This window comes from Lepidochelys kempii, chromosome 1 (assembly GCF_965140285.1).
Source record: "Lepidochelys kempii isolate rLepKem1 chromosome 1, rLepKem1.hap1, whole genome shotgun sequence".
NCBI lineage: Eukaryota > Metazoa > Chordata > Testudines > Cheloniidae > Lepidochelys > Lepidochelys kempii.
Genome location: NC_136380.1, coordinates 100,988,821 through 101,000,993, shown reverse-complemented (window position 1 = coordinate 101,000,993; position 12,173 = coordinate 100,988,821). Strand labels below are relative to the sequence as shown.

The 12,173-nt window shown below is 40.7% G+C and overlaps 1 protein-coding gene across 13 annotated transcripts in view; it reads right to left on the bottom strand.

Annotated features, from left to right (window-relative positions):
* PCCA (propionyl-CoA carboxylase subunit alpha) overlaps nucleotides 1-12,173 on the bottom strand; it is a 420,693-nt gene that overhangs the window by 392,324 nt on the left and 16,196 nt on the right. For 6 of the 13 annotated variants that reach the window (XM_073348820.2, XM_073348707.2, XM_073348730.2 and 3 more), the window contains exon 1: nucleotides 1,754-1,892. The exons of 2 other annotated variants lie outside the window; for them this stretch is intronic. In XM_073348820.2, coding sequence (XP_073204921.1) covers nucleotides 1,754-1,825 — 72 coding nt within the window. In that variant the 5' untranslated portion in view covers nucleotides 1,826-1,892. Of the gene's footprint in view, nucleotides 1-294; nucleotides 472-1,486; nucleotides 1,637-1,753; nucleotides 1,894-9,983; nucleotides 10,055-12,173 lie in introns of those variants that run through there. 5 more of the 13 variants (XR_012159457.1, XM_073348715.2, XM_073348746.2 and 2 more) reach the window with 4 other exon arrangements.

Genomic DNA, 12,173 nt, shown 5'->3' with positions numbered 1-12,173 from the left:
AAGGTTTCTAGCACAAATATGGCCTTAGGCACCACTGCAATCCACAAAACTCCTGCTTGGCTGTAGGCACCTAAACTCAGTGGCGCCTCAAGAGCTCCCTCTGGGCATGTGCACTGCAATCTCCCCCCAAACCCCAGATCAATCCACAAACTGGGGAAAAATAGATGTAGCATGCCTATCACACATATAGGGCCCAGAGGCCACCTACCAGATCAGGTCCCATTCAAAAACCCAGCTGGAGGAGGAGGCGGCAGTGCCCATGTTATAACTTAGCCCAGTGGTTAGAGCACTCACCTGGGATATGGAAGATGCAAGTTAAATTCTCCCCATCTGCCAAGGGAGAAGGGGGAGGGAAGAAGAGGATTTGGTCTCCCATCTCTCAGAGTGCACTAAGCACTGATCTATGGGACATTCTGATGTGGGGCTTCCTCAATCTCTCCTGTTAAAGCTGTTCCACTGAGGATTTTAAAAAAAAAATGTTACTGGACCAGGGGAGTTGGACCATAGTCGCACCCAGTGGGTGCCCTAACCATCAGGCTACAGAGTCACTCTCTCTCTCTGGGCCAATGGCTTAAGTATTTATCCAAAGTGCAACACAAGATTTTAGACCAACTCACCTTCCCACAAGACATGCAGATAATTAAGTTCAAAGATGAAGCCAGAGAATTCTAACAACGTTTTAATTTGTATCTACATAAGAGGGACAAAAGTTATGCTTCTTTAAAAGTTTAGCGTAAGCTGTCTGCCATTTTCATATCTAACTGGGGTACTGCAAAGATGTTAATGTTTGTATAATCTTCTGAGCAAAGAGTCTTGTTCCAGTTATTAACTGAGTAGCATCTAAACTGATTTTTATGTAGCTATGCCAATATACTATCCCCGAAATTATCAGGAAGAATACAATAACTGCAAAATAATTTCTAAAAGGGGGTGGTGGAGAATCATTGCTGTGGAGTTATACAATGAAAATTTGGAATCTCTAAGATCAAGCCACTTTGGAAATACAGATGGGGGAGGGGGAATAAAATACACCAAGATTGAGGGCAGGGGAAGAAAAAAAAAAAAAGACACAGATTTTTGGAAGTAGTGTTTGAAAACTGGATTTGTAAATGGACTTTGTAGCTTATAATCATCAATCTTAATTATGGCAAGCTACTGCCAATCCATAATGCATTTCACCTTCAAGTACAGGTTACCCTCCATTATCCTTATTGACCTAATACTATCAGTTATACTATATGTCAACATCTAGAGCAAGAAACTAAAGTCTCCAAAGTCCTCCTCTTTTGCTTAGGATCCTATTTTTAAAATGTCAGTGACAGTCTAGTTTCTCCTTATATGCCTCACTAGTTATATGCCTAATATCATGAATCTGTATCTTAAAGTAGGAGATCTTTGTAAGAATCCACACTATGCACTTCAATGAAAGTTCTCATTAAATGTAAACTATTAACTTGATTTTTTTTTCTTATAAATAAACGTTCACCGTCGTTGGAAGGTGCCTGCCCTTGGAAGCTCATAGGCTTCTGCGGCGCTTCACGCTCCATTGGACAGGTACCAAGTTCTCTACGCTGGTCTCTCACCGGCCCCAGGCAAGGGCGGCGACGGGCTCGCTCAGCGCTGCTCCCCCGGGCTCCCGCCGCCGCCGCCGCCGCCCGCTGGGGCGCAGAGCTCGGCTCACCGCCCCAGCACATCCCGCGCGGACGGCTCCGAGAGGCGCCGGAAGGGCGCTGGGACCCGGCTCCCCGCTCACCTGCAGCGCGAGCAGGTGTCGGTCCGGCCGCCGCCAGGCGCCCACCACCATTTGGCGCAAGGACGCCGCCATCGCCGCCGCTAGCCGGAGCCCTGGTTGCCCTTTCACCTCGGCGACTGCGGGGGGGTGGGGGGGGTCAGCGGTCCGCGCTCAGCCAATCAGGAGCGCCGTCTTCCCTCGCTCCGCCCCCGCGCCAGGCCGGCACTCAGGCTGTGGGAAAGAGTCAGGGAGAGCGCGCGCCGCTCCTCCCCCGCCTCGCGCCCGTCATCCTCGTGCCTCGGAGGAGCCGGGTACGCGGGGATTCCCCGAGAGCGCGGGGCGGCTGCGCGCTCCCGGCAGCCCAGAGCTGCCCCGCCCACAGGTCACTGCCACCCCGCTGGACCCGGCGCTCCGGCCACAGGCGCCGCGAGCGTGACTTGGCCGCGCGCCGGGGCGGGGCTGCGCTTTCTTCCCCGGGGCTCGCGGTCCGTCGCCTGGGCACCGAGGCCAGGCTCCGCCGGCGGCTCTTGCAGCCGCGTCCCCAGCGCGGGGAGCCCCGAGCCAGCCCGGGCGGGCTTGGGAGTGGTGTTGGCGAGTGCACTGCCTGGGACCGCCCGGCTGTGAGGGCGTCGGGCAATGCGAGCCCGGGAAAGCATCCTGCCCCTCCGACCCACTGTGAACGCTGCCTAGGAGCTGCTGGCTTCTCTTCCCCCGCGGCACCTCGGGACTGGTCACGCGTATTAGCCCTGGGTGCTGTGCCCCCTCCCAATCCACACGGTGTCCACCGCAGCCAGTAAGGTACATTTTGTACATCCAGCGCTGCTTGAGTGTCACTAGTCTGGCTGCTAGTTAGAGAGTTTTCTAGCCTAAGTAAATTAATAGTATAAAACCCTTCATCCACCCCCCTCTGGGAGGTGATAGTACCACCCTACTCAGCACTGGTTAGGCCTCAGCCCGCAGAACTGTGTCCAGTTTTGGTCACCAACGGATAGAAAGGCTGTAGAGAAACTGGAAAGGATCCAGAGGCCAGCGACAAAGATGATCAAAGGGATGGAATGCAAGCCCTGTGAGCAAAGGCTGAAGGAACTGGGCATGTTTAGTTTGTAAAAGAGGAGATTAAGGGGGTATATGATAGTGGTCTTCAAATACTTCAAAGGCTGCCATAAAAAGATGGAAAAAAGTTGTTCTCTTCTGCCACAAACTGCAGCACAGCACCTTTAGATTAAATCTCAGGAAAAAACTTCCTAACTGTAAGAACAGTAGAACAATGGAACAGACTGCCTAGGGAGGCCTTGTAAGCACCTTCACTAGAAGTTTTCAAAAAGAGGCTGGATTGGATAGCCACCAGTTTTGGGTGGTTTAGACCAGTGATACTCATGCATCCGATGAAGTGAGCTCTAGCTCACGAAAGCTTATGCTCAAATAAATTGGTTAGTCTCTAAGGTGCCACAAGTCCTCCTCTTCTTTTTGCGAATACAGACTAACATGGCTGCTACTCTGAAACAACTCACACCTAAGTGATTCAAGAGCCAAATTAGCGATCAATATCACCCAAAAGAGCCACAGTAGTGTAAATTCATTGTTTCATTTACAATAGTATTATATATTCTTATTTAAACAGTATGATGGGAAATATTTGCTTGTTATGCTGATATATATTATTCTGAGAGCAAAATGAGTATTATTTTATCAACTACAATTAGTTAATAACAAGGTAAAATCATCCCGGTTGGTTAATAATTAGATCACACGGTGTTTTAATATGTGCTGCAAAGAGCCTCAGGGGACACTTGTGAACCTGAGTCTTAGTATCACTGGCTAAGACACAACAAATCCTGCATCTTGGGAGGGGGTTAGACTAGATGACCCTTGCAGTCCCTTCTAACCCTATGGTTCTATGATTCCATTATCACTGGAATCACTATGGGAAACATTTCCAAAGGGCCTCAGGTGGGGGGCTCTGTAAAAGGCCTGGGTCCCCACATTTGTGCACTCAGACAGAATGGGAATTTCCAAAATAGAATGGAAGTAATACTGATTCATTAATTAGTGGTATAAAAATAAGTGCAGTAATGGTAAAGAGTAGAGAGGATAACTGGGCTGCATGTATTTACTCTTTCCCCTAATAAAAAAAAAGGGCATATTCAGTAAATGTGAAAGGCAACTAATTTAAAACAGAGAAAAGAAAATACTTTTGTGTGCATTATGAAATTAATCAGTGGAACTTATTGCCACAAGATAATGTTTAGCCTAGAACAGCACAAAAATGGACATTTATTCAGAAAATATAGATAGATACATAGTTATATTTAATGGGTCTAAAAAGCTTAGAACAGATTAAACCCTCATGCTTCTAGACACAAACCAACCTCTCTTTGAGAGGGTTAAGGAAAAAACTTCCTTTATAGTCAGATCATTGCATACTTTCACTTTTCTCTGACATCTGCCACGGTTGGACACAGGCTACTAGGCTAGATGGACCGATGGATTGATCTGGTACATAATACTAATTCCTATGTACTAATCCTATAAATTTATAGTAAATTCTCTGTTTCTCTCAAATGTACATAGAATCAAATCCTGCCTTCATGCTATCTTTTTTCAGAGTGCAGAGACTCGAGAATAACCAATGAGGGGGTGCTGCTTGAATATCTAACCTGTGCTTCCTCTGACAATTAAGATATGAGCACCAACAGCAGCTGCTGAGTGCATCTGAGCCCTTCTGGAACTTCTTTTTGGACACTCAGTCCAGACCATGCCCTTGTCCCAGGCCTTTGGAGTGCTCAGATATATTTGGGTTCAACCAGACACAACCTTTGTAAATTCCCTCCAGGACTTTTAACTCCAGTTTGTGCCTCTAAATGGATGCTCAAACACCTGTTTGTACCTACCCAGGATGTTAAAAACTTTGGCCTAGATTTATTAATTTTGTCATCTCTTTTCTAACTTCTCATGGCAATAAATTTACTGAAATTGCACAGACAGAGAAGACGCAGAATGGTGGACAGTAGAATACTAGTTTTATCCCTGCTGCTTACTAAAAGACAAAGATGAGTTATGTGCCTCTTCCTCATATAAATAGAGCTGTTAGAATAAAACTGACATTTCATTGTTGCTATTTCATGTTTCATATTTATATTATTAAAAATGCTTACTCAAGCCATACAGATGTAAATAATCTAATCGCAAAAAACCTTTATTGTCTAAAAGCATGTCATAATATATTTAATCCATCAGTGTCACAGATAAATCCATTTAACAATAAAGATTCCACTAAAAATACCCTGCAAACAACCACTCCAATTTCTTCCGCCCACTTTCCCTGGAAAGTCCGAAAGTCACTGAATTAGACCAGCCGCAGAAGAGAGGTCTAGAGTAAATGTCCCTCACTTCAGGGTTTAAATGAGATATCTATTTCTATCTAATCTAAACCACTGTATAATGTCATTAAACTATATAACAAAATTCTGAGACATGGATGTGAGTTCCTCCTCAGTATATATTAAAAAAAGAGTCACGTGACATCACACTGGTGTTTTCTTTTGCTCCACAGAAGGGGTTCTGTTTGCAGGCCCTCCTTTAAGCATAGGCAACCTCCTACAGTGCCACATCAAAGGAGGCACCCCACAGTTGCAAAGGGAAACTGACTAGGATTACACAGAGGCATGGCTGCAAAGAGAAACTTTGCAGTCAGCTGGGTGTATAAAGAACTTGATGCAGTAGGAAACTGACTAGTGCAAGTCCTTTTTCTTCTGCAGCAAGGGCAGGAACACTTTACTTATGGAAGGGACAAGAGAGAAAGTGTAGAAGAATCCCAGTCAGTTCTATCTGTATTTCAAGCCTTTCTGCTTTTTAGAGTGATTTAACTTCGGCTTTCTGCCTATATTTTTTTTGTATTTTTTTATTTATAAAATTTTATATCATAAGCTACATGCATAGTCTTTCTAAAAAAGACTAATTGTACATAAATAAAAAAGAAAAAATACATAATTGATTAAAATTATACAGTTATTGTTGCCAAATTTACAAGAACTATAGGGGGTCAACTCTTGTAAAAACTTCCCACTTGTTAAAGGCATGAATTTTAAAAAGTACCATTCAAAGTCAAGGATATCAAATTTGTTTATAAAACCTAAAAAATAACATTTCATAGACATGCCTGGTCTATTAAATATGTGTAATAGCAGATTTCACTCAAGTTCATAAAATCACTGGAAACAATATGTCCCAGATGTTGTAATGATGCTCACTCTAATATGGTAACACCTTGTAAAATAAAGAGATCTGATTACTATATTACTGTAGAATGTCTCTTTAAACCAAAGCTTATTGTAGTAATGATTATTGTTTTGTTTTTGATATTTACATGTGATGGATTTATAAACCTGTTAAAACTTCCTAAATAAATAGTTTTTTAAAATTGTAAAATCTAGGCCCTAATCCTGCAAACACTTTAGAACATGTGTAACTCTACTCATGAGAACAGAATCAGTTATTGGGGCTATTCACATTCATAAAGTTCTGCATGTTCAAAAGTGTCTGCCAGACTGGGACCCATATCATTTTCTCAATATGCCCATGGGTTGCAAAAAAACTCCTAAATTTTAGATATTATAAATCGACTTGCTTCTTCCTAATCAGAGAATTGGTGAGCTTTTGTCTTCGAACATAACCCTGAATGTATCCAGAAAAATTTAAACTGCTGTAGAATGATTTAATTTTAAGTTACAACTCAGGAAAGGAAAATTCATAGTGTAATTGTAATCTTCATGTCTGTACCTTATCTAACAAAGAAAATAGAATATGAGATTTATAGGATGTAAAAACCTTAACAGAAAAGTCTGTGCCTAAATGACTCAAAGCTAGAAGAAACTTTAAGTATGTGTTACATACTCTGTAATCCATGTTCCCTTCTATTAGCATTCTATTCAATGGTCTATGAGAGACAGATTCAATCTTCCAGTCAGCCAATACATCTATCTATTAAGTTATTTACGAGAGATCTGGAACAGCATCAAAGATATGTAGGACCAAATTCATCTAAATGCAGCCTAGTAAGCAGGGGCAATTCCTGGAATTTTCTGAACCAAATTCAGAGTGACATATATCTTACACGTTAAATGTATATTGGTCAAAAACGTGTAAAGTGACACCGTAGTGTAACTTGCACTAACCTGGATTCAATGCATATGCAAAATTAATGTAACTTATATGCCATGCCATGTTTGTCTCACAAAGATTAAGAACCAAGAGGGAGGTGAAAAATAATGCAAACTAACAGTATCAGGGCCAAATTCAGTTGTACCTTTTATGCTAAGGCTGAATTTTGTCTCAATAAATATAGCAAATCAGTATAAATTATATTGTTTTGTTTGAGTGTTTTTTGCACACCCACACAAGTTATGCTATTTCACCATTTAAGCCTGCTTACACTCACTTTCAACCAATGTCCCTTGGAGACTAGATTTATCATTGCCCTTTGGTGTTCCACACTGCTTAAGCAATGCTAAGTAGTTGTAAATTCAGTTTATTTGCTGGATAAACCAGCTTTATGGGTATTTTGCATTACATCAAAGGTGCAAAGCAGCTGGAACACAGTGATGAATCTGGCCCTAAATGAATAACTTACACCATCCATTTGTATCAGTTCTGAATTTGGCTCTAAATGCTATAGTCACCTATCATTGGAATCTCACATCACTGAAATATAATACTGTCATAAATATAAAGGGAAGGGTAACCACCTTTCTGTATACAGTGCTATAAAATCCCTCCTGGCCAGAGGCAAAACTCTTTCACCTGTAAAGGGTTAAGAAGCTAAGATAACCTCGCTGGCACCTGACCAAAATGACCAATGAGGAGACAAGATACTTTCAAAGCTGGAGGGGGGAAACAAAGTGTTCATCTGTCTGTGTGATGCTTTTGCCGGGAACAGATCAGGAATGCAGCCTTACAACTGTTAGTTAGTAAGTAATCTAGCTAAAAATGCATTAGATTCCCTTTTGTTTAATGGCTGGTAAAATAAGCTGTGCTGGATGGAATGTATATTCCTGTTTTTGTGTCTTTTTGTAACTTAAGGTTTTGCCTAGAGGGATTCTCTATGTTTTGAATCTGATTACCCTGTAATTTACCATCCTGATTTTACAGAGGTGATTCTTTTATCTTTTCTTTAATTAAAATTCTTCTTTTAAGAACCTGATTGATTTTTCATTGTTCTTAAGATCCAAGGGTTTGGGTCTGTGTTCACCTGTACAAATTGTGGAGGATTCTTATCAAGCCTTCCCCAGGAAAGGGGGTGTAGGGCTTGGGGGGATATTTTGGGGGAAGATGTCTCCAAGTGGGCTCTTTCCCTGGTCTTTGTGTAAGACACTTGGTGGTGGCAGTGTACGGTTCAAGGACAAGGCAAAGTTTGTACCTTGGGGAAGTTTTTAACCTAAGCCGATAAGAATAAGCTTAGGGGGTCTTTCATGCTGGTCCCCACATCTGTACGCTAGAGTTCTGAGTGGGGAAGGAACCTTGACAAATACTAAGCTCTTTCTCATTAAATTTGCTTCTCCTTGAGCTATTCATATTAAATTCCTTCTTTTCCCACTTCCCCCTCCCTCCACATCATGCTATGAATCATCATTCTGTATAGTTCAGTGCTGATGTCTCTAAATCAGTACCACTCTTTTTTCTGTTATATAAAAGATCTAGGACCATATTCAGACCTCATGTAAGTGAGAACTCTGTGAACTACATGTGCAGTTGCAACTGCTTGCACAAGGTCTGAACTTGTCCCTTAGACACCTACACTGCAATAAAAGACCTGCAGCATGGCTGTGGCTGAGCTGGGTCAGCTGACTCGAGCTTGCGGGGCTCAGGGTGCAGGACTAAAAATTGCAGAGTAAATGTTTGGGCTGGGGCTGCAATCTGGGCTCCAAGATGCACCCCCCTGGAAACTCGAGCTCTGCAAGTCTGAATCAATTGACTGGGCTCTAAGACTCAGTGTTACCGATTTTTTATTGCAGAGTAGACATACCCAAAGACTCCTCACTTCTCTCTCTTACTTTTTCTTTGAGGCCCCATTCAGCAAAGCACTTAAGCATGTGCTTTACACTTTAAAGTGTGTAGCTGAATTGGGGCCTGAATGTAATGGGTCTGATTTTGATGTTATACCTATTTTAAACCAGTTTGACTCTACTGATTTCACAGGAATAGTCATACCTGTGGCCCATCTAGTTCAGTACCCTGTCTCTGACAGTGGCTAGTGCCAGATGCTTCAGAGGAAGGCACAAGAAACTCTGTAGTAGATCATTTTGAAATAAACTGCCCATAGGGGAAGTTTCTTCAGACCGTCATCACAGTTAGAGGTTGGTTCATGCCCTGACACGTTTATATAGACAGCAAAAACATCCATAGTTACATAGAGAGAGAATATCACTATCCCAATTTGTAAGAGATATAAATTGTCACACTTCAGGTCATACATCATCTGCTGACGTCAATGGAATGAACAACCTTGATTCAGCAATGCTCTTAAACCTGTGCTTGAGTGCTTTGCTGAAGAGGGATGGGATTACTCATGCACTTAAAGTCAAGAATGTGCATAAGTGTTTTCCTGAACTGGAGCCTAAATGAGGGAAGGATTTGGCCCAAAGTGCCTTGCTCAAGATTATAAGAGTAAGGAAAGAGTGGGGCATAACCTCTTGATTTCCAATCCACTGCCCTAACCAGTGAGCCACAATGCCTCTTTAGACAATCTGACTAACATAATCCTCAGAAAAATCAGGAAAACAAAACACGATTTCTAGTTTATAAAGATAAAGCTGTAGCTAGAGTAGATAACAGGTTAGCTGAAAAAATGCTGGCCATGTATGCTTAGTGATTGTTGCTTAATTTGTTTAAACTGAAAAAGCCTGTTTCTACAGTGGAATACAAATTAGGGTAATTATGTTGTGATGGAGTACTGAATGTTTAAGATGAAAGGTTTTCTTTACAAAAGCCCTGTCATCACTTGACTAGAGAAATATAAAATCCCACTTAAACAAAATGTTGTTTTTGGTATTTCCATATGAACAAAAGGCCTTTTAATCTCTTTTTAATATTGTATGGCACAGATTTTTAACCACCTCACAATCAAAATAATTACCATATATTCAAATGTGTAATTAGAGAAGGAAGAGATTGATATTTTAAAATATAATGAAATATGTAATTATATTTATATCAGATTAAAACAAAGATTTATAGATTTTATTTAATTACTTACTATGTATGTATTTTATTCTCTTATGAGTGTAGATACACACAGCTGGAACATCTGATCAGAACCTCACAGACCTGGTGAAGTTCAAATCAGAAGCAGTTCAGTCAGGCAACAGGATGTATAGGTTATTGTATTAGATGAATATGTGGTGATTATTTATATTTTATCTACACAGATATAATTATAAATCTTTACTTATATTGTATTTGAGAACTGAAGTTATTTCACAATGAACATTTTCTAAAAGACCAGCATGGGACTGCTTATTTCATTCTGCCTAGAAGAATAGTAGCATGTCTTAGGATCCAATCCTAGAAATCCTTACTCATTTGAGTAGATTTTATCAATGTAAGTTGTTCCAGTGAAACAAATGGGACTACAGTGTGACTAAGGCCTTTGACAAGGTAAGAATTTGTTGGATCATGCCCTTAGTTAATACAAGAGGCAAAGAAATCAACTTCCTAGTTTGGTATAACCAGCCTGTGTTTAAGTAAATATATCCAGAACCATTATTCATTCCCTTCACACTAGAATTGAAAACCAATATTTGAAGTTTGGGAAAATTGTCTTAATAAGGATTATTTTAAATGATGGAAGTTTAAAGGCAAGCAATTTAATTACCAGGAAACCAGATCAAAGCCAATGTTTTAAATGGGCATTTTAAAATGAGTTATCAAGGAAGATGCAGTTTAATAAAAAAAAGTAAATATGCAAATTGTCCCAGTGTTTCCCACCCAGAGAGATAAAAAGACTCTTACTATATGTGATTCACATTAAGGAAAAGAAAAAACAGTCACATTTGTAACAAGTTAGTATGTCAGACCTGGCACATACATATGCACAGAAAGAAAGAGAGACACAAAGAGGAGATTGCTTTTATCCTCCAAAATGAGATAATAATTTCTAATTTATTATTTCCTAACTAAAACTGCTTTGTATTTATCGATCTAATCAAGATTTACAGGTTCACATATCCTTAGCAAAGTAATATGTACTGCAATTGAAAAATCTGATTTTTAAAGGGGCATCAGTCAGCCTACCATTTTGAAGGTGCAAATGCTAGTATTGACACATCTAAACAGGTGGCTGCATCTGCAAGTAAAGCAGACATCTAAATCTTATAATTTGCACCTACAGTTAACTGTGCATGAAACATTACATGTGAAAAAAGCAAGTTATTTCTATCAAATTAGGCCCTAAATGTTAGGCATACTACTAGGTCAGATTGTGTAATTTACAATTACAACTCTGGGGCAGAGTTGCACCACTCCATGGGGCTCTCCATGCCTCCTCTCTCCTCCTTTTAGGATGATGAGTGCCTCTAAAGGCAGTAAGAGGGGACAGTGAGCACTGGGTAGCTTTCTTAAACAAAGCACCCCCTCCTCTACTGAACTCAGTAGGAGTTGAAGACACTCAGCACTTCTCAAGAGGGACTCAACATGTTGCAGGATCAGATCCTTAAACTGGTTGCAGTTTTCTTGTTTTACATATATGGCCCAGATCGTCAAAGGTATTGAGGAGCCTAATTTTCAATGGTAGCGGCCTACTACCTTTGAGGATCTGGGCCATATCCGTAATGCTTCTTTAGTGCCTCAATCATACACGATGCCTATTTACTTCTGTTAAAATATGTTGCCTTTTTTCTCTTCAAAAATTGTGGACCCTGGTAGGCCAGGGAATAAGAGACACAATAAGTAGCCTCTATTGGGACAGTTGATCCTTTTTATTGTATAATAATTAGATAGTCTCTGACTGTTGGTAGATGACTACTTTTGATGTGTCCAGTATGATGAAAACCACTGGATAAAATGTAAAAGATGATAATAGCTAAACATTTAATTAATTTACTTAGGACCACTGGACGTACTTGAATCTTTGTTAAAGTGACTATATTAAATGAAACTCTTCAGCTATCAGGTATTTTTACTCTCTTTCAGTTTTTTCTTTTGATCCCAGAAGAAGGTGGGTTATGTAAATAATACACCTACTGATTTTGCTATTCCATCAATGTCAGGATTTTTTTAATGGATCTCACTTCTTTCCCTTTAATATTGACATTTAAGATGAATTCATGTAGATGCTGACTGAAAGGAGACATCAGTATCTGATTACATTCCCCCCTCTCCACCCGTATTCTGAAATAAAGGTACTGCTTTTTTTCTGGTAGCAATACATTCAATGGGGGATGTTGTA